This window comes from Ranitomeya imitator, chromosome 4 (genome assembly GCF_032444005.1).
Source record: "Ranitomeya imitator isolate aRanImi1 chromosome 4, aRanImi1.pri, whole genome shotgun sequence".
Lineage (NCBI taxonomy): Eukaryota > Metazoa > Chordata > Amphibia > Anura > Dendrobatidae > Ranitomeya > Ranitomeya imitator.
In genome coordinates this window covers 427,013,108-427,038,725 of record NC_091285.1, presented here as the reverse complement: position 1 = coordinate 427,038,725, position 25,618 = coordinate 427,013,108, and the positions used below count along the sequence as shown (strand labels likewise).

The 25,618-nt window shown below is 44.4% G+C and overlaps 2 protein-coding genes across 2 annotated transcripts in view; both read right to left on the bottom strand.

Annotated features, from left to right (window-relative positions):
• CPT1B (carnitine palmitoyltransferase 1B) overlaps positions 1-11,134 on the bottom strand; it is a 69,656-nt gene extending 58,522 nt beyond the window's left edge. The window contains exons 1-3 of the mRNA XM_069765498.1: positions 10,903-11,134; positions 5,930-6,078; positions 4,587-4,726 (exon numbers count right to left, since the gene is read on the bottom strand). Coding sequence (XP_069621599.1) covers positions 4,587-4,726; positions 5,930-6,070 — 281 coding nt within the window. The 5' untranslated portion in view covers positions 6,071-6,078; positions 10,903-11,134. The remainder of the gene's footprint in view (positions 1-4,586; positions 4,727-5,929; positions 6,079-10,902) is intronic.
• A 12,871-nt stretch (positions 11,135-24,005) lies between these two features.
• The window catches only part of CHKB (choline kinase beta), an 81,684-nt gene continuing 80,071 nt past the window's right edge, over positions 24,006-25,618 (bottom strand). The window contains exon 11 of the mRNA XM_069765499.1: positions 24,006-25,317. Coding sequence (XP_069621600.1) covers positions 25,261-25,317 — 57 coding nt within the window. The 3' untranslated portion in view covers positions 24,006-25,260. The remainder of the gene's footprint in view (positions 25,318-25,618) is intronic.

The window sequence follows — 25,618 nt, the reverse complement described above, 5'->3', positions numbered from 1 at the left end:
GTGGCTATGTACTACGTGGCTATGTTATATACTGCTATATACTACGTGAGCTGTGCTATATACTACGTGGCTGGGCAATATACATGGCTGGGCAATATACTACGTGGCTGTGTAATATACTGCATCTCTGTGCTATATACTATGTAGCTCTGCAATACATTACGTGGCTGGGCAATATACTACGTGGCTGTGTTATATACTGCTATATACTACGTGAGCTGTGCTATATACTACGTGGCTGGGCAATATACTGCGTGAGCTGTGCTATATACTACATGGCTGTGCTATATACTACGTGGCTGGGCAATATACTACGTGGCTGTGTTATATACTGCGTGAGCTGTGCTATATACTACGTGGGCTGTGCTATATACTACGTAGCTGTGCAATATACATGGCTGGGCAATATACTATCTGGCTGTGTTATATACTGCATCTCTGTGCTATATACTACGTAGCTGTGCAATACATTACGTCATAAACTACGTTGCCTGTGTTATATACTACGTGGCTGTGCTATATGCTACGTGACTGTGCTATATGCTACGTGGCTGTGCTATATGCTACGTGGCTGTGCTATATGCTACGTGGGCTGTTATATACTACATGGCCTGTGCTATATACTACGTGGCCTGTGCTATATGCTACGTGGGCTGTGTTATATACTATGTGGGCCGTGTCATATGCTACTTGGCTGTGGTATATTTTTTTTCTGCTGTATCTGTGCATCATGAATCGTGGTATGTGTTAAAGAGGGGGGCACACAGACTCTTTCGCCCGGGGCCCTCAAAACCCTGGAGACGGCCCTGGCTTCACTGATTGTTCGCAGCCGGCCGGGCATGACCAATCAGCGACGGGCGCAGTTCGGCTGCGACGTGGCGCAGAATTTGAACAACGCTCTCTAAGTGGTCGTGCCCAGCCGGCCGATTCCTGTGTATTCATTGCATTATTCTGAAAACTTCATAAATAAACTACATACATATTCTAAAATACCCGATGCGTTAGAATCGGGCCACCATCTAGATTACTTCATAAATCACATGAAAATATGCAACTTGGTAACTTTTTCTTCCTGAATTGATCTTTAACTTTCAATTCACAGGTAAAAACTGTATTCAGAGAACCACGCTTTCTCATTACTGAGATAGAAGATGACCGCTATGGAGGTGAGGGGAGGAGGAGGAATGCATTGCAGGCAGACACACATTCTGCTGCAAGTTCTCCTGAAAGGTCAGTTACTGTTCTCCATCGAACTTTGTAAGCACCAATTGCCATCTCCTTTCTCATTACAGGAAAAATCTGTCTTCACTGAATACTATACAGATTTTACTTATGAATTAACAGTTTTTGAGAATATAATGATCAGTTCAGGAGGAGAAAAAAAAGCAGATTTCTCTGATAAGATATAACGGAAAGTTTATTATTTTCTCGTGTACTATTGATTTAGGAAAAATAAAATTAAAAACAGATACTCTTTAAATGAACTTTTTCTTAAACTGATGTCAAAAGCTCATCAAGAAAACTGACACCAAACAGTGAAGCAATAGGGGAGGGACAAAAAGCTGTTTTGACAATGAGAGCTGATTGTATATATACCGTAATTAAATACTACCCGTAGTAACCATAATTGAAAAATAATCACCAAGAAATGATTCGGCTAACCATAATCTAGAAAAAAATAGTTTACTTATTGTGTGTAACTATCTTTGACATGTTGCTAGTTAAGGTACCGTCACACTGAACGATATCGTTAACGATATCCTTGCTTTTTGTGACGTAGCAATGATATCGTTAACGAAATCGTTATGTGTGACAGCGACCAACGATCAGGCCCCTGCTGGGAGATCGTTGGTCGATGGGGAAAGTCCAGCACTTTATTTTGTCGCTGGATCTCCCGCTGACATCGCTGAATCGGCGTGTATGACGCCGATCCAGCGAGGTCTTCACTGGTAACCAGGGTAAATATCGGGTTACTAAGCGCAGGGCCGCACTTAGTAACCCGATGTTTACCCTGGCTACCGTTGTAAATGTAAAAAAACAAACACTACATACTTACATTCCCGGTGTCTGGTCATGTCCCCCGCCGTCAGCTTCCCGCACTGACTGGTGAGCGCCGGCCGGCCGTAAAGCACGCTGTGCAGCGGTGACGTCACCGCTGTACTTTACGGTCGGCGCTCAGTCAGTGCGGGAAGCTGAAGGCAAGGGACATGACCAGACACCGGAATGTAAGTATGTAGTGTTTTTTTTTTTTTACATTTACAACGGTAACCAGGGCAAACATCGGGTTACTAAGCGCGGCCCTGCGCTTAGTAACCCGATGTTTACCTTGGTTACCCGGGGACTTCGGCATCTGTTTGACAGCTCTCCAGCAACCAAACAGCGACGCTGCAGCGATCGACATCGTTGTCGGTATCGCTGCAGCGTCGCTTAAGGTACCGTCACACTAGACGATATCGCTAGCGATCTGTGACGTTGCAGCGTCCTGGCTAGCGATATCGTCCAGTGTGACAGGCAGCAGCGATCAGGCCTCTGCTGTGATATCGCTGGTCGGGGCAGAAAGGCCAGAACTTTATTTCGTCGCTGGCTCTCCCGCTGAATGGGCGTGTGTGACGCCGATTCAGCGATGTCTTCGCTGGTAACCAGGGTAAACATCGGGTTACTAAGCGCAGGGCCGCGCTTAGTAACCCGATGTTTACCCTGGTTACCATCGTTAAAGTAAAAAAAACAACCACTACATACTTACCTACCGCTGTCTGTCCCCGGCGCTCTGCTTCTCTGCTCTGGCTGTGAGCGCTGGGCAGCCGGAAAGCACAGCGGTGACGTCACCGCTCTGCTTTCCGGCCGCTGTGCTCACAGGCAGAGCAGAGAAGCAGAGCGCCGGGGACAGACCGCGGTAGGTAAGTATGTAGTGGTTGTTTTTTTTACTTTAACGATGGTAACCAGGGTAAACATCGGGTTACTAAGCGCGGCCCTGCGCTTAGTAACCCGATGTTTACCCTGGTTACCGGCATCGTTGGTCGCTGGAGAGCTGTCTGTGTGACAGCTCTCCAGCGACCAAACAGCGACGCTGCAGCGATCCGGATCGTTGTCGGTATCGCTGCAGCGTCGCTTAGTGTGACGGTACCTTTAGTGTGACGGTTCCTTTACATTCAGCTAACAACATTACATTGAGCTCCAGTCTACAATCTTGATTCCTTATCAGACTCCCTGATGAGCACTTTGTAGCTATAGACCATCTGACTGCAAAGGGTGGTGCTGCTACCTTGATTAGTTCATATTAGTTATAAGTGTTTAAAGTTTATGAGCCCTTAAACATTTTCAATATTTGTGCATAAACTTGACCTAAAACAATTGCAGACTGATTGGTTAAAGCCAGCCTGGAGACTAACAGATTGTGGTCGTGGCATACGAATTCAGAAATGGAGTTCCCTTGCACTAGCCACAAAGTCATATAACATGCCAGTCATTTAAATGATTAGTTGTCCATATACATAGGACGAAAGTTCCCTGTTTTAACGGTTTCCCTTACAATGTAATAAATGGCCCCGTCACATACCATAATTCAAACTGCAGCCCCTAGTCACATGTCAGGACAGTCTGCAGTCTGAAGAAACACTGCTCCCGAGACCTGTGTCTGAACTGACAGAGAAACTGTATCATACACATATCGACCTCTGTGAGCAGAGGGGAAGTGTTTGACAGGAGTAGAAATAAATCTTGAGTACAGAGAACTACCGGTAATACAGGAAAAAAAATCCTTTATGCTCACTCAGTCGAGAATTTTTTTCACTTTCACAGACTTCTCGTGCATCTTCTGTATGTGTGCTTACAATACAGATCATCTGTCCTAGGAGAGATACAGGTCTCAGTATCTGTGTTTCCCTAGATATGTGAAAAGATGGGCTGCAGTCTGTATATTGTAACAGGGGCCATTTTATTACATTCTTGAAGAATCCCTTTTAGATAGATCTCTAAGGAATGAAATGATATTACTAACAAAATGACTAAACCCTTAAGTCTTCAAGCATAGGGCAACATGTTATGGGGTCATAATGTATCTCCATAAGCATCTACTCACTGAGGCACCATACTGCTGCACAAGGAGCTTTGTGTCTCTGAGGCTATGTGCACACAGCATTTTTTTTTTATGTAGATTTTGACAGGAATCCATATGGAAAAGCGCAGTAGAAAGTCAACATAATGCCCATCAGTGTCAACGTTGCATGTTCTACCTTATGCTACTTCTTTAAACCAATTCAGGGTTTGGAAATTACCATTTTTCCTAGCGAAAACATTTTCTTGTGCCAGGGTCTTAGAGACTCAGTGTTCACATAGCCTAACACAAGCTGGTAGGAGACCCTGTGCCGCTGTGTCAGGCACAGCTTGTCCATGAGCTTTTATAAGCAGCAATTTACTTTGTTCTTGCCAGATACGAAACTTGTACCTGGACAAGAATCACTTTAATGAGCAATTTAGGTCTCATAAAAATCCCAGTAACCATGTACAGTTTAGAAATGGAACATAATGGTGGAAAACGTGTTTTTATTATTGTAAATAATCTCATCTGTTGTGTTAGGGCAACTTACTGTCCAGGTAAGAGGTTACTGATCTTGTTAATGAGTCCGAATGATATATCCACTTTCCCATATAAAGAGCCAAGTGTCACCGCTACAACAGCAAACCATGTGGAAGGGCTGGCAGGATAGACTCCACTAAGTACAGAGCTCTGTCATAAAGAAACACAGAGAGAAATTCGTAAAGAGGTATATTTAGTAAGGTAAAAGAAAAAGGAGCTGCTGCCTGACATTGTGCAGACTTTTTACATTGCTCGCTAGTGTAGATTTATTTCTGCCAACTATGGGCTGGATCATTAAGACGTTTATGCCACAATTCTGGTGTAAAACATAATAAAACCCAAGTCCATGCCCTCATCATCTCTCGCCTTGACTACTGCAACCTCCTGCTCTGTGGCCTCCCCTCTAACACTCTCGCACCCCTCCAATCTATTCTAAACTCTGCTGCCCGACTAATCCACCTTTCCCCCCGCTATTCCCCGGCCTCTCCCCTCTGTCAATCCCTTCACTGGCTCCCCATTACCCAGAGACTCCAGTACAAAACCCTAACCATGACGTACAAAGCCATCCACAACCTGTCTCCTCCATACATCTGTGACCTTGTCTCCCGGTACTTACCTACACGCAACCTCCGATCCTCACAAGATCTCCTTCTCTACTCCCCTCTTATCTCCTCTTCCCACAATCGTATACAAGATTTCTCTCGCGTATCACCCCTACTCTGGAACCCCTTACCACAACACATCAGACTCTCACCTACCATCGAAACCTTCAAAAAGAACCTGAAGACCCACCTCTTCCGACAAGCCTACAACCTGCAGTAACCACCGATCGACCAAACCGCTGCATGACCAGCTCTATCCTCACCTACTGTATCCTCACCCATCCCTTGCAGATTGTGAGCCCTCGCGGGCAGGGTCCTCACTCCTCCTGTACCAGTTATGACTTGTATTGTTTAAAGATTATGGTACTTGTTTTTACTATGTATACCCCTCCTCACATGTAAAGCGCCATGGAATAAATGGCGCTATAACAATAAATAATAATAAATAATAATAATAAGTTGCAAATTTTGTGTGTAACTCAATGCCAATATGAGTGGTGCATGGGCAGGACTGATGCCAATATAGTTGCCGGAGACGCATGGCACTTCTAAGATGTGCCTAGTTCAAAGCTGTCCCTCTTACATTGATCAACTGATCTACAAAAAAATCATCCAGTCGTATAAAACGTTCACAAAACCGGAATCAAAAGTTCATGGGGTATTATGAAGGCAGTTTTGTATATCTGAAACCTACGCTGCCAGAATAACTTTTCATGACAAGGTCACAGAGCAGTACACTCCTCTTAATTACCTTAAGTGTGATCAGGCGTTTTCGGCAGGCAATCAGCCCAGATAAATAGAGATGTCGCAGAACATCACGACCCAATTGTAGATCGACTCCATCATGTGTCACAGTGAACTGGAAGGCTACAGCCTGGTGAGCTTCTGCCATCTTGTGACCTTCACAAAAGGGAAATGCACGTAGGGTAACACAACCCCAGAACAACCCACCGATACTGAACGCTCATGCTAAGTTTTGTACACATAAAAAATACATGTAAATTCAGCCTAAGGGATTTCTTCCGGTACACAATAGTCAGACATGGAAAAACATATTATACTCAACAAACTTACGGTTCTTCTCAAATGAAAATGTTGTAGAATGGGGACCTATAAAATAGCTCAAATATACTGCAGCCAGGTATTTCGTTTTGGAAAACTTGTAAAGTAAGATCTTCAACATGAGTGAATATGTTCAGAAACTATCAAATATAAATTCGGCACATTCAGTTTCAGCGATTGTTTTCTGAACCTATTTGCTCATCTCTAGTCCAGATCATGAAATGCCCCCTCTGACATGACCCAGAAGTAGATATCCCTCACATCAATTATTGCCGATTCCTGACCTACTGTAGATCTGTGAGAACTTAGTTTGACATTAGAAGTTATGGATTCTATAAATTGTACAGTATTTCTCCATATTATCCTGTGAAACGTCACAAAAAATATTTGACAGTGTGCTCTTGGTCTGTCTATATATTCTCCAGGCTACAACCACATACCCTAGCAGCAGCAACAACATAACTTGTAAATGTATCTGCACATGGAAGCTTTGGATGACATCCAAGTATGTGAAAGGTTAGAGAGAAGCGAGACTTCAGGTTCAAAATAGACTGGTAGAGTTATGAGAAAAAGGGGTGTAAAACAGCAGAATATTACCAAAGGAAAAAAAGACAAACCTATAGAAAAAGGCCGATCTACAGTTTAGATCAGTGGACGAATTAACACTTGCAGCTTTTGCATAATCCTGTAAGAGATACAAGATCTCCACATTTCACTAATGTTTGGTTTTATTAAATCAAATTAAAATCAATCAATAAAAACATGCACAGATTTTCTGTATTATAGTGATGCTTATTCTCCTCTAAAGTCTTTCTTATTTTAATACATGTAGAGAGAGATGGGCTCATTAACATTCATATGCCATCTATATACTAGATCAGTGTTTTTCAACCAGTGTGCCGCGACACATGGTCGGGTGTGCCGCGGGGAACGGGAGTCAGCTGTTCTCTGTGCCGACTGTCAAGCTGACAGCCGGCACAGAGAAGCTGCAGCGCGCCGGCTCCCGGAGATCAATTGTACTCGCAGACATCTACCAGCTGCGAGTACAATTGAGGCTCTGACCGCTGGGTCAGAGCGACGCCAGCAGCGTGATCAAGTCATGTGATCACGCTGCTGACGTCACTATCCGGCGCGCAGGAGACAGAAGAGACTTGGTGGTAAGTGCTCCTGTGCTGTGGAGCTGAAGACACCGAAGATTCAGCGTGGGGTGGGTTTATGGGGAGTATGTGGGGGGATTTATTAAGTGTGTGGGGGGATTTATTAAGTGTGTGGGGGGGATTTATTCAGTGTGTGGGGGGGATTTATTCAGTGTGTGGGGGGGATTTATTCAGTGTGTGGGGGGGATTTATTCAGTGTGTGGGGGGGATTTATTCAGTGTGTGGGGGGGATTTATTCAGTGTGTGTGGGGGATTTATTCAGTGTGTACGTGGGGGGGGGCTGGAATTTATTTAGCATGTGTGGGGCAGGGTGCATTTATTCTGTGGAAGGGGATGGATTTATTCTATCGGAAGGGCAGTGGATATATTCTGTGGGGGTGAGTGGGGAGATGGGGGTGGACACAGTAGCGAGGGGAAAAATGTGTGCTGACAGTACTGGGAGCAACGGTGATGGGATGTGTGAGGACAGTATGGGGAGTCGGGGGAATGTGTGAGGGGGGAATGTGTGAGGAGGAAATATGGAGAGAGCAAAGGGGTATGTTAGCAGGGGGGGATGTACATGAGGAGGCTATTAGAAATGTGTGCAGACAGTATGGGGGGATGAAAGTGTGAGTGGACACATAATAGATACTGAGTAGTGTGAGGGTAACAGCCAGGAGGAGACAGTATGCCAAGTAGGAGGATTGTAATGAAGGGGCACAGTAGAGAGACTGGGCTCTCTATGAGGGACACCGTATGAGAAGGCAGTGTGAAGTATGGAAAAGAGAGAGAGGGTAGTGTGGATGGCATGTACCATAAGAGGGACAGTGAGGGTCATATTATGTGCTGGGAATAAAGTGAGGGGCAATTATTTACTCAGGGGCTCAGCCTAGGGCAGATATTCTTATTCCGGAGCATTATAATAACACTGCTATCTTTAAGGGTGTTGTGTCGGGATGTGCTGCAGAAGACAGGAGAAGATGGAAGTCTGCAGAAACGAGCTCTGCCGGTGGATGAGAAGAGTCATCATGGCATCTGGACAAGGTGAAGATGAAAAGAAAGAGGCGACTCCACAAACAACGTCATCTATCAGGTACCTGGATGTAAATGTGTTTTTTTTGTGATACTAATTCTCATTTTTATTTGTTAGGAACATTAAAGGGGATGTCCAAGGTTGTGATGAGTCTGCAGTCATACTATGTGACTGCAGACTTCTGAATTCTCACAGTGCACACTGCTATCATAATTCTCTGATGTTGGTGATTTACATACATGTGGTCACGTGCTGACTAGACATGTGTGGCCTCATTCAATGAAAATGAATTGACTGAGGCCGGACACGTCTAGTTAGAATGTGGCCAGAAGTATCCAAATCACATACTTGTGCTGTCATGACCGTCCACTCTGGCCACCGGCAAGGGAGAATCCTGAAAGTGTGCAGTGCTTGCGCTGTGAGAATTCAGAAGCCTGCAGTCACATAGAATGACTGCAGACTTTCATCTCAAACCTGGACGCACCATTTTGTGCTATTTTGGTTGGTGGTGTGCCTCGGGATTTTTTAAGTATAAAAAGTGTGCCGCGGCTCAAAAAAGGTTGAAAATCACTGTACTAGATGACAACCGACCTCCCCCCACAAAACAAGCTACGATAACCTCCCGGAATTTAATATGACCACATGGAGGTTTGGCTGCCGTAAGAGACCAGCATGTAGCATTGGTAAGGCTGTGGGGTCTATACAGCAAATGTAGACTTTATGTATAATTAGTGTCCCATTAACAAAGTTATGGAAAATCCATTTCAGAATTGTGTTAGTGGCAAAGGGACTCTTCTGTCAATAAGATGCACTCATCTAAAATACAATACTCAATTGTTAGGGATGAACCTTCTTCAATAATTGGTGATTTATAAACTTTATCTAATATGACTTGAATACACAATATCGATTCTTTCTGATCACTATATCTTAAGGTATTTTTGTCATTAAAATACTATGTCAAGTCTCAATGACTTAAAATGGTTGTCCAGGCTTGGGACAAAAGTCTGCAGACGCTGACTGCAGACTGGCAAATCTCAATAGCGTGCGTTTTGCAGGCTGTTGCAATTTTCTGGTTTTCCCCGTGCAAGCAGGCGGCCTCGTGGCCTCATGTATGTGGATTGCTTACCTGCGGACACATGTTGACTAGACGTACTCAGCTTCTCACAATAGAAGTGAATTCATAGCAGTCGGAGGAGACCAAGAAACTAAGAGACTTAGAAAGTGACCGCAATTTTTCAAATTGTATATGGGAGAATAAGTGACCGCCAGCTCACACCTGGAATACTGGGAATCGCGACAGCATGCACATTGCCATGATTCAGCAGTCTGCAGTCATATAGAGGGACTGCAGACTTATCCCACGCCTGGACAACCCTTTTGAAGAGGTTATTAAAGAAGTTAAACTAGTTGCAGTAAATGTTATAAAAAATAATAAAAAACAAAAAAACAAAATACCTACCTGTAATATCTTCCAATACGCCAGGATCAATGCTCTAGTTCTAGTGTTCTGTTTTCCCGGACTTATGACATGTCCATTGCAACCAATCAAGGGTCTCAGTGGTCATGTGCGGTTAATGCCGGCACTACTGCCGAGGCCTGTCATTGGTTGCTGCGATCACATGTCACTATAGTACCTCGACGCTCTAGAAAAGGAAATGAAGACCAGAGGAGACAACTGGTAAATCAAGTACTAGAGTGGCAAGGCATTTAGGCTTCTTTTACACTTGCCGTTGATTTTGCGGCCCTAATAGATTTCTATGGGGCTGCAAAAACGGGCTGCAATAATTCCACGGTGCGCCGTATGGCGTGAGGGCCGTATTTACGGCGGTGAAAAAAGATCGAGCTTGCTCGGCTTACGGATACAGCCCCCATTGTAAATCAACGGGGCGCAAAAACAACGGAAGGTTGTTTTTGTGGTGCTTGTCACTTCCTGTTTTGCGGACCGCCGTTTTTTTTCCCCCCAATACTTTTGCTATAGTATTGGGAACCTGGAAAACGGCGATCCGCAAGTTTTTTTCAGACCTTGAAAATTGCAGCAATACGGCCCACAAAAAAGACCCGCATAAAATATATATATATATATTTTTTACATTTCCTACAACCAGTTTAATTTTCAGACTCCCAGAAAACCCCTTTACGAAGCCTTTAAGAACAACATCCTGCTTGTAAGGTTGTTCAGCATTTTAAACCTCATTAAAATTAGGCAATGCTGAATCTAAACAATGGAAAATACCAGAAAGCTGAATATCAAGTACAAAAGGTTAAAAAATTTAGAGAAAGTTCCAAAGAGACATAAAAGTCCATTAACAACTAGGTCACAACTTCTTCTCCATAGAGATAACAAAAAATGGCAAATTATGACAGCTGGCCAAGTATAATGTGTGTATAGACCAAATAGTATAATATGACACATGCAACCACAAACAGCAGCCAAATAGCTTAAAAAAAAAAAAGAAAAAAATGTAAGGGAGAAAAGTTCCAAGAACTCACCTGATTATCACACTTTTTCAGGGCTCCTGAAGCTCAAGCATAGAGAAGACACCCAGCTACGCAGCTGCTGCCTTCCGTCCTCTGTGTCCTTCAGCCTCAAGTACACTAGTATGTGTGCAAGTCCCAGCCAAAAACCAGGCAGTGTAACCTGAGCCCAACACTCAGAAAGGAGCTGTAGAATTTATACAGGCAGAAGGAACAGGAGCATTACAAGTGTAGGAGAGCTGGATCTGACTTGTAATGTTCCTTGTGTACATTCTGCTAGACCCAAAACATTGCTGAGGAACCTGACCTGCATTCACATTATTCTTTTTTATTCCAAGGTGAACTTGTGCGAACCAAAGTAACGTCATTCCTCCATATTCACGGGAAGCAAATCCCAGAGAATAATTATTAGGCTGCCGTCACACTATCAGTATTTGGTCAGTATTTTACATCAGTATTTGTAAGCCAAAACCAGGAGTGGGTGATAAATGCAGAAGTGGTGCATATGTTTCTGTTATACTTTCCCTCTAATTGTTCCACTCCTGGTTTTGGCTTACAAATACTGAGGTAAAATACTGACCAAATACTGATAGTGTGACGGGAGCCTTAAAATGACAATTAGCTAATTTCTTACAGAAGAAAGCAGCTAAACATAATCAGCCATAGTAATGACTACTGCAGTCATGAGTGCCCATACCCAGGCAGCCACGGAAAGCAATGTGCCACCATACACCACCATGAGCTGCTTGAGTGGTAGAAAATGCCTGCAATGTGTGGGCAATAGGGAAAACGCATTGCTTAAAGAGAATCCATCATCAGAAAGTGACCTATTCCTTAATACAGGTTTCTATGTTACGTGTATTTTTTTAAATCATTCTTTTGGCAGTTTTTTTTCTTTACATATCACTATCTATTAAATATAAAACATAGAAATCGTGCAATTTTCACACTGGCTACTGTGGCTTTTCTGGCCATAGAGATCTGATCCTATCTTTTGTATTGAAGTGTTTAATGAGCATGTGCAAAGGTCATCGTGAAGGGAGGGAGAGCAGGGTCAAGTGTGAAACCTACTGTGATTGATGGCACTGGATCAACCTGTTTTTCTTTCTTTAACCCCTTTACCCCCAAGGGTGGTTTGCACGTCAATGACCAGGCCAATTTTTACAATTCTGACCACTGTCCCTTTATGAGGTTATAACTCCGAAACGCTTCAACGGATCTTAGCGATTCTGAGATTGTTTTCTTGTAACATATTGTACTTCATGATAGTGCTAAAATTTCTTCGATATAACTTGCGTTTATTTGTGAAAAAAACGGAAATTTGGCGAAAATTTTGAAAATTTCACAATTTTCCAACTTTGAATTTTTATTCTGTTAAACCAGAGAGTTATGTGACACAATATAGTTAATAAATAACATTTCCCACATGTCTACTTTACATCAGCACAATTTTTGAAACAAACTTTTTTTTTTCAAGGAAGTTATAAGGGTTAAAATTTGACCAGCAATTTCTCATTTTTACAACCAAATTTACAAAACCATTTTTTTTAGGGACCACCTCACATTTGAAGTCATTTTGAAGGGTCTATATGGCAGAAAATACCCAAAAGCGACACCATTCTAAAAACTGCACCCCTCAAGGTGCTCAAAACCACATTCAAGAAGTTTATTAACCCTTCAGGTGATTCACAGCAGCAGAAGCAACATGGAAGGAAAAAATTAACATTTTACTTTTTAGTCACAAAAATGATCTTTCAGCAATAATCTTTTTAATTTCCCAAGGGTAAAAAGAGAAAATGGACCTCAAAAGTTGTTGTCCAATTTATCCTGAGTACGCTGATACCCCACATGTGAGGGGGAACCACTTTTTGGGCGCATGGCAGGGCTCAGAAGGAAAGGAGCGCCGTTTGACTTTTTCAAGCTAAATTTGGCTGGAATTGAGATCGGACGCCATGTCGCGTTTGGCGACCCCCTGATGTGCCTAAACAGTGGAAACCCCCCACAAATGACCCCATTTTGGAAACTAGACCCCCTAAGGAACTTATCTAGATGTGTCATGAGCACTTTTATCCCCCAAGTGCTTCACGAAAGTTTATAACGCCCGGGCGTGAAAAAAAAAATTCCTATTTTTTTCCACAAACATGATCGTTTAGTCCCCAATTTTTTATTTTCTCAAGGGTAAAAGGAGAAATTGGACCCCAAAAGTTGTTGTCCAATTTGTCCTGAGTACGCTGATACCCCATATTTGGGGGGAACCACTGTTTGGGCGCATGGCAGGGCTCAGAAGGAAAGGAGCGCCGTTTGACTTTTTCAAGCTAACTTTGGCTGGAATTGAGATCGGACGCCATGTCGCGTTTGGAGAGCCCATGATGTGCCTAAACAGTGGAAACCCCCCACAAGTGACCCCATTTTGGAAACTAGACCCTCTAAGGAACTTATCTAGTTGTGTGGTGAGAATTTTGAACCCCCACGTGCTTCACTAAAGTTTATAATGCCCAGGCGTGAAAATAAAAAATCCTATTTTTTCCGACAAAAATGATATTTTAGTCCCCAATTTTTAATTTTCCCAAGGGTACCAGGAGAAATTGGACCCCAAAAGTTGTTGTCCAATTTGTCCTGAGTACGCTGATACCCCATATGTGGGGAGGAACTACTGTTTGGGCACACGTTGGGGCTCGAAAGGGAAGTAGTGACGTTTTGGAATGCAGACTTTGATGGAATGTTCTGCTGGCATCATGTTCCATTTGCAGAGCCCCTGATGTGACTAAACAGTAGAAACCCCCCACAAGTGACCCAATTTTGGAAACTGTACCCCCTAAGGAACTTATCTAGGTGTTTGGTGAGAAATTTGAACCCCCACGTGCTTCAGTAAAGTTTATAATGCCCAGGCGTGAAAATAAAAAATCCTATTTTTTCCCACAAAAATTATATTTTAGTCCCCAATTTTTAATTTTCCCAAAGGTAACAGGAGAAATTGGACATCAAAAGTTGTTGTCCAAATTGTCCTGATTACGCTGGTACGCCATATGTGGGAAAAAACTGTTTAGGCACACGTTGGGGCTCGAAAGGGAAGTTGTGACGTTTTGGAATGCAGAAATTGTCTGCGGTCGTCATGTTCCGTTTGCAGAGCCCCTGATGTGCCTAAACAGTAAAAAAAAAACACAAGTGACATCATTTTGGAACCTAGACCCCCCCCCCCCCCCCGAAGGAACTTATCTAGATGTGCCCCCTTTTTGGAACTAATGTACGCTTTCTTGTAAAGTAAATTAGTAGTGCATGGAGGTGTGGTACAATCTGAAGCAATCCTTCATACACAGGCCAGGTTTTTCGGGGCAGGTGTCGCATTGATAAATGGTGTCCTTGCGTATTCCCCTTTTGTAACACACTCGGCACCTTTTTTGCAGCTTACCTTTTCTGCCGGTTGGCGGGACCACCCCCGGAAAATGCTGGCCTGGTACGATACGAGTACCTTCAGTTCCGGAAGTACTGGGGCCCTCTCCTTCCGGAGTACCAAATATCAGGGCCTTAACCACTACCTCCTGGAACTGAAGGTACGACGTATCGGTGTGGCGTGCACATCGTAACAGCAGGAAAGCGTTGAGCATTGCCATTTGTACGATGTGGACGGCCAACTTTTTGTACCACACCTTGGCCTTTCTCAAAGCACTGTATGGTTGGAGGAGTTGATCAGAGAGATCAACCCCCCCCATGCTTTTGTTGTAGCCCAGTACACAGTCCGGTTTGCAGACCTGTGTAGAGGTACCCCGTACAGTGCTGAGGGCTCTGCCATCACCATGTATGGTGGTCAAGAGAAGGACATCCCTCTTGTCCTTGTACTTGACCACCAGTAGGTGGTCGCTACATTGGGCCTTGCTCTCACCTTTTCTGAGCATCTGCCGAAGTAGCGTCTTTGGGAGGCCTCTCTGATTTTTGCGCACAGTACCGCAGGCTGCGGTACCTCGCGCAGAGAGGGATTTGTAGAGTGGGATGCTGGTATAAAAGTTATCAGTATAGAGGTGATAACCTTTATCCAGCAGTGGGTGCACCAAATCCCACACGATCTTCCCACTCACTCCCAGGACAGGAGGACACTCAGGGGGTTCAATCCTGCTGTCCTTCCCTTCATACACTCTAAACCTGTGGATGTACCATGAGGCACTCTCACACAGCTTGTAGAGTTTGATTCCGTACCTGGCCCTTTTGTTGGGCAGGTATTGACGGAATCCGAGCCGCCCCTTAAAATGGACCAAGGACTCATCCACGCAGATGTCCCTTTTGGGCACGTACACTTCAGAAAACTTTTTGTTGAAGTGTTCGATGACCGGCCGAACTTTGAACAGACGGTCAAAGTTGGGGTCATCTCGTGCGGGACACTGTGCATTATCGGAATAATGCAGGAATTTATGGATGGCCTCAAAACGTCTCCGAACCATGGCCATTCGGAATACTGGAGTGTTATATAAAACATCTACACTCCAATATTGCCGCATTTCTGGCTTCTTCACGATCCCCATGTGGAGGACCAGGCCCCAAAACTGCATCATTTCAACTGCGTCTACAGGAGACCAGTTGGAAAATGATGTACCGGGGTTTTGCTCCAAAAATTGACGAGCATACAAATTAGTTTGCTCCACCATGAGGTTAATAAAATCCTCAGAGAAAAAGACTTTGAAAAAGTCTGTTTCTGTGAGGCCCGTGGTGTTAAACTTGATTCCTGATTCTGCCACAAAATCAGGAATCAGTGGCTCGTAATTTTCGGGGGGCGAGGTCCATGTGGGTTCCGCAGTGGAGAGCGCTGGTTCAGGAGTGGTGGGGGCTGCCTCATCTTCTGTCCTGGGGCGTCTGCGTGGTGGTTCCGCAGGACCCGAGGAGGAAGATGAGGAGGAAGAGGAGGAGGAGGAAGAGGATGAAGAATCAGAAAAGTGAAGAAAAGTGGGATCCTCTCCCTCGCTATCAGTGTCGGAGGCAAGGAAAGCATATGCCTACTCCAATGAATAGCGCTGTTGGGACGAACGGGACGAGCGGGACATTTTTGTGTGAATATGGTGATTGGGTGCACTTTATTGATAACTGTATGTGTATGTGTGGGGGGATAGCGATTTGTGCAGACTTATCTGAAAAGAAAATGCTAAAAGGAGAAGAAAAACCTGTAAAAAAAAAAAAAAGGCAGGCACAAACTCTGATAAGAGAACTGCGTCACTTATCAAAGTTTGGCGGCTGCGGGATGTGTGTACGGAGGCTGCGCAAAAAGGCTGAAGGGGAAAAAAGCGAGCGCGAGAGTTGATCGGTGAACTGCGTCACCAATCAACGCTCGGCGGCTGTTAAATGGGCGCACGGAAGGAGGTGCAAAGGGGGGTAAAAAGAGGGGGAAGGGAGATGGGGGTGGAAGTGGGGATTGGGCAGGGATCAGTGATCAAAACGTACGGTTGTAGTCAGGTGGCGCAAAAGGGGGGTGAAAAAAAAAAAAGGAAAACGGCAGGCACAAACTCTGATAAGTGAACTGCGTCACTTATCAAACTTTGGCGGCTGCGGAATGTGTGTACGGAGTTGGCGCAACGGGGGTGAGGGAAAAAAAGCGAGCGCGAGCGTTGATCGGTGAACTGCGTCACCAATCAACGTTCGGCGGCTGTTAAATGGGCGCACGGAAGGAGGTGCAAAGGGGGGTAAAAAGAGGGGGAAGGGAGATGGGGGTGGAAGTGGGGATTGGGCAGGGATCAGTGATCAAAACGTACGGTTGTAGTCAGGTGGCGCAAAAGGGGGGTGAAAAAAAAAAAAAAAGGAAAACGGCAGGCACAAACTCTGATAAGTGAACTGCGTCACTTATCAAACTTTGGCGGCTGCGGAATGTGTGTACGGAGTTGGCACAACGGGGGCGAGGGAAAAAAAGCGAGCGCTGATCGGTGAACTGCGTCACCAATCAACGCTCGGCGGCTACTAAATGTGCGCATGGAGGCGGCACAAATGGGGGTGGAGGGGGTAAAAAGAGGGGGAAGGGGGGATTGGGGTGGATGAACGGGGATTGGGGTGGATGAACGGGGATTGGGCAGGGATCAGGGATAAAACTTACGTTTAGTTGTCTTCTTTCTTTAGCAGGGATTGTGGTGCTACAGGCTGCTGTGGCACCACAATACCCAGCACGGCAGGGAGATCCAGGCACAAAATCCAGCAGGGAGATCCAGCAGTATGACCGCTCTGTAGGAATCCTCAGCTAGAATGAGGACCCTGCAGAGCGGTCATACACAGGTCAGGCAGGTGACACAGACAGGTCACAGAGCGGTCATGCTGCTGCTGTGACCTGTCATTGGTGGGATCGACCATAACATCGATCCCACCAATCAGAGCTTTCCTGGTGACCTGGCTGTGACCTGCCTAGGATCGGATCTGTTCGCGCCATCCTAGGCAGGTCACAGCCAGGTCACCTGCAGGGCACAGAGCGGTCACAGCGTGATCGCCGCTGCGCCCTGTGATTGGCGCGATCGACGATGACATCGATCGCGCCAATCGGCTCCTGCAGGCCCTGCTGGGCCTGCACTGTGTCCTATCCTAGGATCGGTGCTATTAGAGCACCGATCCACGCAGGTTCCGACAGGGCACCGCGCGGTAATACCGCGCGGTGCCCTGCGATTGGCGCGATCGGCGATCGCGCAAATCTGGGGTGTTCTTGCCGGTGCCTGGCGTTGCCAGGCACCGGACCTAGGATCGAGTACATCGGTACTCGATCCTAGCCTGTTGACCTCATTGTTTCAGCCGCTCTGATTGGCTGAAACAATGAGAATGGCTGTGATTGGCTGTTCAGAATTGAACAGCCAATCACAGCGATCGAGAGGGCGGGTGGGCGGCGACAATGCCCTGGATGCCGAGGCCATCTCCCCCCAGGTGAGATGGCGTCGGAATTTTAATGCGATCACCGCGACTTAAGTCGCGGTATCGCATTAAAGGGCAGGACGTACTATCCCGTCAAGGGTCAGATAGGCCCAGGGCACCTCGACGGGATAGTACGTCCAAGGTCACAGAGGGGTTAAATAAGATTCCTAAAATAAAAAAATACCCCATTTAAACAATAGGTAATTTTCTGACGTTAGTGTCCGCTTAACACTCCTGTTAACTACTGGGACATACAGATCACTAGCCACCAGAACTTTTGGAGGAATTTATAATTTAGACTTGAGCAATGGAAAAGTGACCAGTCACGTCATATAACGCTATAAGGGTATGTGCACTCGTAGAATTGAGCTCTGCAGATTTTTCCACAGCGGATTTTAGAAATCTGCAGGTAAGGCTACTTGCACACTAGCGTTTTTTGCAATATGTCGCAATGCGCCGTTTATGGGAAAAATACGCATTGTGCAAAGTTGTTTGCAGGATGCGTTTTTGCCCCATAGATTAACATTTGCGACGCATTGCCACACGTCGCAACCGTCGTGCGACGGTTGCGCCGTGTTGTGGCGGACCGTCGGGAGCAAAAAACGCTACATGTAACTTTTTTGCTGCCGACGGACCGCTTTTTCCGACCGCGCATGCGCGGCCGGAACTCCTCCCCCACCTCACAATGGGGCAGCGGATGCGATGAAAATCTGCATCCGCTGCACCCGTTGTGCGGCGCAAACAACGCTAGCGTCGGTAACCTCGGTCCGACGCACTGCGACGGGCCGAGCCCAACGCTAGTGTGAAAGTAGCCTAAAAGGCACTGCGTTTTATCTGCGGATTTACCGCGGTTTTTATGCGGAATTAATGCGGATTACACTGTGGTTTTACACCTGCGGAATCCTATTGAGGAGCAGGTGGAAACCGCACAAAGAATTGACATGCTGCGGAATCTAACCCGCAGCGTTTCCATACGTTTTATTTTCCACAAAATGTGCACTGCGGATTGCGGTTCCCATTGTACTGTAAACGCATGGAAATCTGCTGCCTCATTATAGTGAATGGATCAGTCTGTGGTTTCATCAAAATCATGTCATTCGGAGATTTACTTTTTTATCCATTTCTCCTTGTAAAAATGTAAAATCTGGAGCTAAAACACAATTTATGTGGTAAAAATTTCATTTTTTTTTTTCTTTACTGCCCAATGGTATAAAATTCTATGACACACCCATGGTGTCAATATGATCAATGCCCCCCTAGATGAATTCATTGAGAGGTGTAGTTTATAAAGTGGGGTCACTGATGGTGGGTTCTGCTGTTGCCTCAGGGGGTCTCCCAGTGGTCATGGCAACCGTAAACCATAACATGTAAAATATGCACTAAATTAGGACTCTCCTCCGCTTCAGAGTTTTGCACTGTGCCTATAAAGTAGTTCCCGATTACATAAGGTGTGTTGGCATACTCTGGAGACTTGCACAACAAACCGAGATCCATTTTTCCCTATTAGCCCTCATAAAAATTTGGAGCTAAAAACATTTTAGTTGTAAAAATGTAAGTATTCTTTCTTCACCGCCCAATAATATGACACATGTGGTGTCAACATTCTCACTGCACCCTTAGATTAATTAATTGAAAGGTGTAGTTTGTAAAGTGAGGTGAACTGATGAATTAACAATCTTCTTGAATGTGGTTTTGAGGACTTTGAGGGATGCAGTTTTGGGTATTTTCTGTCATATAGCCCCTCCCTCAAAGTCACTTCAAATATGAGGTGGCCCCTAAAAAAAGATTTTCAAAACTTTGTTGGAAAAATAAGAAATTACTGATCAACTTTTAACTCTTCTAACTTTCTAACAAAAAAAAAAAAGTTAAAAAAATTGTGCTGATGTAAAGTAGACATGTGGGAAATGTTATTGTGACATATCGCTATGATTTAAGAGTACAAAAATCAAGTTTGAAAATTGCAAAATTTTCAGAATTTTTGCCAAACTTCCATTTTTTCATAAATAAACAAGTCATATTGAACAAATTTTGCCACTACCATAAAATACAGTATGTCACAAAAAAAAAATTCCACTTGCGGATCTGCAGCATTTCTATGCGGAAAAAAAATGCTGCGGATACGCAGGAAATCCGCAACGTGTGCACATACCCGAACGCTAGTAAATTGCAGATTAACCCTGTATATGCAGGTAAATATCAAAGGAGACAGGTTCCCTTTAGCTATGGCAATCATACTCTACAATGACAACTGTTTTTCTTGCTTTGGACAACTACTCTTTTGCATCAGTTTTGAGTAATTAAAGTAAGGAATCTTTGTTTCTAAACTCTAATGCTTGTACGATGCGGTGATGTAGTGTCCACTAATGGATGCTTAATGCCGTAGTCAAATGATAGGCCATCACCATGTTTGCAAGGTGCCCTCAATCTTCTCTACAGGAAGTAGAGCCAGCAGGTCATGGTGGTGATACAGGTAATTTCGGAAAGGGTGTCTGTCAGCAGATGGTGTTTGCCACCTAATCTGAGAACAGTATAAGGTTAGGGCAGAGACCTTGATTCCAGCAATGCATTACTGAGCTGTTTGCTGTAGTTTTGCTGCAGATAAAAATCACATAGCTCAGGCAGGACTAGTAAACCTGTTGTCATGTGGACCTCTATATTCATGAACTCTGAATAACCCCACCCCCACCGATTGGCAGCTGTCTGACTATGCACAGTGTACACAGCAGGCTGTCAGTGGTGTGGGCAAAGTTATGCAGAGGTCATCATTCAGAGAACTGCTAGATCTGCAGCAGACACAATAACCATAAGTGACACATCACTTGAATCAGAGTCTCTGCCCTTTCATCATGCTGCTCCCAAATGGGGTAGCAAAAACCTTCAGACAGCTTCTCCATAATAGAAAGCAAATTACAATCATTTTCTGACTGCTTATCAACCCAATAAGGGGTCTTTGACTTTAGCCCAGCACTTTTAATTTGTGGTTACATAAAGCTTGTAACAGAAAAGCACTTGCAGCAAAAATTGTATCTACCATTTCTTTCTAAATACATGGTATAGTATAGCTGTAATAATCACTGCCTTCTCTGGTTTCAAGCTGCCTGATCCGCAGTTTTACCAGCTCACTAAGGGACAGTCGAGGGTGGCAGTGCTATTTTCACCACTATATGCCTCAAAATAGGGCTCCATAGACTTACACTGTGAAAGACTTCCAGTCCACATCTAATCCCATGTAAGGCTACGTTCACATTTGCGTTGATGGGTGCAGCGTCGTCGACACATACTGACGCATGCATCATGCGCCCCTATCTTTAACATGGGGGGCGCATGGACATGCGCCGGTATGCGTTGTATTGCGTTTTACGACGCATGCGTCATATTGACGCACAGACAGGGCGCAGAGGACGCTACTTGTAGCGTTTTCCCTGCACCGAAATTCCTGCTCTGTACGATCTTATGACAACGCATGCGTTGCAAAACACTGCGTTGTGTACATGCTTTGTTGGTTGCGTCGCCGACGCTTTGCCCAACAACGCAAATGTGAACGTAGCCTAAGCCGGCACGGCCGATATGAGGTCACGTGACCCAGAAGAGGTGCAATGCTGGAAACTGGGGAAGGCTGCATTCGGTGAGTATTTTAATGCAGATTTGCTGAGTTTTTACGAATCGTGCCTTGAGATGAATAAAGAAAAATCAAGGTGCTTCTTGAGATTATGTATTCGCTTCTCATACATGAGGCTTAATTCGAACACATCGTAAAATGAAAATTTATACATAAGCATGCATAGCCTGAGCTAACCAGCCTGGGCTTTTCACCGACTCATTGTAGCAAACTACCAGAGTTGTGCAGCTGTCCTTCACATTTGGCTCACAGAGAATGCCTAGATTGGCTACAACTATCTGCGTCTCAGCTGACACCAGGATTAGCTATACAGGGGTCATTAGCCTCAGTTTATGAACAAGTGTTCTCATTCACTGGCACGAAGGCCCTGCTCACCCCTTTTGTCTCCATTTAAAGGAGTTTTCCAGTCTAATTTTAAAAAAAAAGTCTGTCGACTGGTCTCACTGTGCAATGCGCACACTGTCACGATTTCCCTGTGAGTGGGCGGTCACATGATCACATTTATGTGACTGACATGCTTAAAGTCCCGTGCCGACTAGTCTCAACCAGCTGATCACAATTCTTATTGAGAGAAGCAAGACGAGACTAGTCTATGTGATCGTGAGTACGCAATTTACTTCCATACATGCGTTCATCAGACTGCTCACTCGCATGGGGCCCACTGTCACACTTCGGCAGTCACAGGGACTGCAGACTTCATCTTAACCCGGAAAACTCCTTTAATGTGTATAATGTCTAAGAGACAACATAAACCACGAGAACAGGACTTTGACAGGCCCTGGCTGAACGGAGCGAAGGTGGAGCATGCGCTCCTCGAATCTATTCATGTGGGACAGCGCCTTTCAGAGAGAGGACAGCAAGACACAAAGTGATTAAAGAAAAATTATATATTTGGATAATATATTTTTTTTTATTAAAAACCATGAATAAATTATACTGGCATCATTAAAATTCAGTCATTGGACATAGACAAGCAGATCTGGAAAAATTAAGTGCACAAATGAAGCATCAGGAACATTTCCTCACAAGGGCCGCATTCACACATCTTAGTACCACGGTCAGGCCACAGGTCTCCTGACCCCAAGTAGACAGCCTCATGGGCATAAATGACGTGCTCATGTTTGGGTCACGAGATCCTCGGCCGGTCTATGAAATCACGGATATGTGAATGCAGCCTCACAGAGAAATAATCAGAATCCTTATTTAGCAGCCATTGTTCTGTTACACATTGTCCTTCGAAAACAAGCATTTTATAACCGTAGCAAAAAAACAAAACAAATAACCATTGTTTAAAGCTGATCACCATGAAAAAATAGGAGCTCGGCCTACATACTGCTATAAATGTATCCTTACTAGTGATGAGCGAGTATACTCGTTGCTCAGGTTTTCCCGAGCACACTCGGGTGACCTCCGAGTATTTGTTATTGCTCGGAGATATACAGTAGTTTTCATCACCTCAGTTGCAGGATTTACGTCTTCCAGATACGCTGAATACATGTGAGGAATGCCTGTTTTGTTAGGTAATTCCCACATGTATTCAGCTTATCTCGAAGCCGTAAATCATGCAACTGAGGCGATGAAAACTATATCTCCGAGCAATAACAAATACTCGGAGGTCACCTAAGCGTGCTCGGGAAAACCCAAGCAACGAGAATACTCGCTGATCACTAATACTTACAAGGCGGCCATCATATAATAAAACATCCAACACTAATACATGGGTGGGCTCGTCTGATATTATGGCTAAACAAAATCTGACTTCAACAATTTTGTGAGTGTACTAACAGATGTGACCAATTTTAAGATCTGTTTTCTTTTTTGTAGTATGTGAAATCATATATTGTGGCAGCTTTTTGTTAACTTATCCACAAGTAGATTGATAGAGAATGGGAAATATAAAGAACGGACTTGCATTTCCCTCCACTTTATCCAACTTTATAGTGGCGCAGCAGTAATGCAGGTAGATCTTACAGGTATAGAAACCTGCGTTAACAGTATATTTGGGAAGCATGATGTGGTTTGTTGGGGCAAGCAGACTTGGCATCAGGCAGGTACTTGAGGCGGCAGTAATAGGATGCTGATTAGTGATGAGCGAGTGTACTCATTGCTCGGGTTTTTTCCGAGCACGCTCGGGTGACCTCCGAGTATTTGTTAGTGTTCGGAGACTTCGTTTTTGTCACCTCAGCTGAATGATTTACGGCTATTAGCCAGGCTGAGTACATGTGGGGGTTGCCTGGTTGCTAGGGAATCCCCACATGTAATCAAGCTGTGTAGCAGCTGTAAATCATTCAGCTGAGGTGACAAAACTATATCTCCGAGCAGTCATAAATACTCGGAGACCACCTGAGCGTGCTCGGGAAAACCCGAGCAACGAGTACAATCGCTCATCACTAACGCTGACATGAACCCACAATGCCGCCATCATAATGAGGCCAACAGGCTTACCTACATGCGATTGTTCCACAGAGGGCATTTACACGCTACAATAAAGGAAATGGGCAGACAGACCTTTCAACCGTTCACTGTTGTGAAGAGAGATGGATTTTAGAATCATTTGGCATTCACTCACATGAATGTAATTATTTGACAGAAATCTGTATGTACAAAGGCTAAGAACATCTCCCATGATAGCTACATTAAATGACCTGATCACTCCCAATCTCTTCTAATTTTTAGCAATACACATGCGAAGACTCGATTGAATGAAATAAGTGCACAAGACAAAGAGACCCCGATTCCAATGATGTATCACTTAGATTACTGGGTGCAGCCGTTCTGACAGAATCAGAGCTTTTAGATTTAGCATGAAGCAGAGCTGAGAAAGCTAACCCCGCCCACACCAGGCTCTGCATATACAAAGGCTATAGACAGTGAGATGCTAATCACAGGAGGGGGCGGAGTCCGACCAGGAGACTGCTGTGCCCAGCAATGATAATCTCCTGATGGTAAAACAATCGTTGCAAGTAAACAAAACCAAAGCTTGATATGAGGCATCGCTTAAATCTGTGTTTTAACCACTACAGTGTGTTGTCTTCAGATTACATAGCAAAAACCCGCTTACAGATTCCCTTTAAGGATATATTCACAAACCATATAGATTACAATGAAAATGTATTTGCAGCGTGTTCAGGACATTTTGTAAGTTGTCATCCGCAGTGCTTGCGCTAGAATAGATTTTCCATGTAAAAAAAAAAAAAAAAATGCTGCGTGCAAGAGCGGTGTGATCATACGCTTAAGTTCCAGTTTGGGTTATATACTGAAATAGAAGGCCAGGGTCAGATGGACCTATGAAAAGTCAGCAAAACTTCATCCAGAAAACGCGAATGATTAGCATCCATGTGGCATTCATATTTGTACGTCAATATTTTAAAATGGACATGATTGGTTTCTAATATTGATAATAGCGGTGCGTATGTAAAAATCGGATACAAGACAGATGATCAGTATGGGATCGGATTTCTGTTTGCACACCCATAGGCTTGAATAGGAGATTCTCATCAGATATATGGAGGAGAATAGTGCATGCTGCAACTCGTGATCTTTAGGGCTTGGTCAATTCTGAAAATGATACAACGATTCAGTAAATGCCAAATTAGAAACAATGGTGTGAGAGCGACAGGCTTGGGGTAAAGGTGAAGTGCTGCTGCATAACCAGGGAGCACGCCGCACATGCCAGCTGGTGGATACGTTACTGTATATATGTAAATATTAGTAGCTGCATATTCAGATGTATACAGGCGGAAGAAGAGCTGGAGAAGATTTCCTTTTGTAGGGTTCCTTATACCGTTCATTCTTCCAGTACTTATAGTTGGCATCAGTGCGGCTGGACGGGTAGGAGAAAGCCCTCAGCAGAGCGAAGAGGAGAGGTTGGAAAGTCAGTCATCTGGAATTCAGGACCACAGACGTTTCTGTTGAAAATATGCCTCAAATCGAGAGAGAGCATAATCCTACAATAAAAGGACAAACTTAGTAAAAGTCGAAGATTTCCCCCCTTTCGATTTCCTATACAACAGACATTAACTTGTGTCTTCATCTGCTCTGTAAGTAGAAGTGTCAGAACGGTTCACATTCCACAGTGGCCTTGGCAAATAACTGAAAAATACCAACTTCACCTTCTCTTATAAGGGAATATTTGTGTATGGGGCTTCGAACAATCAAGTAGTTGCCATCTACCTTCCTGTTCTGCAGAGGAGCGATCTTTCCTGGCTCATCTGGCAATTGTTCTGCTTCATTTCACCTCTCTTTATC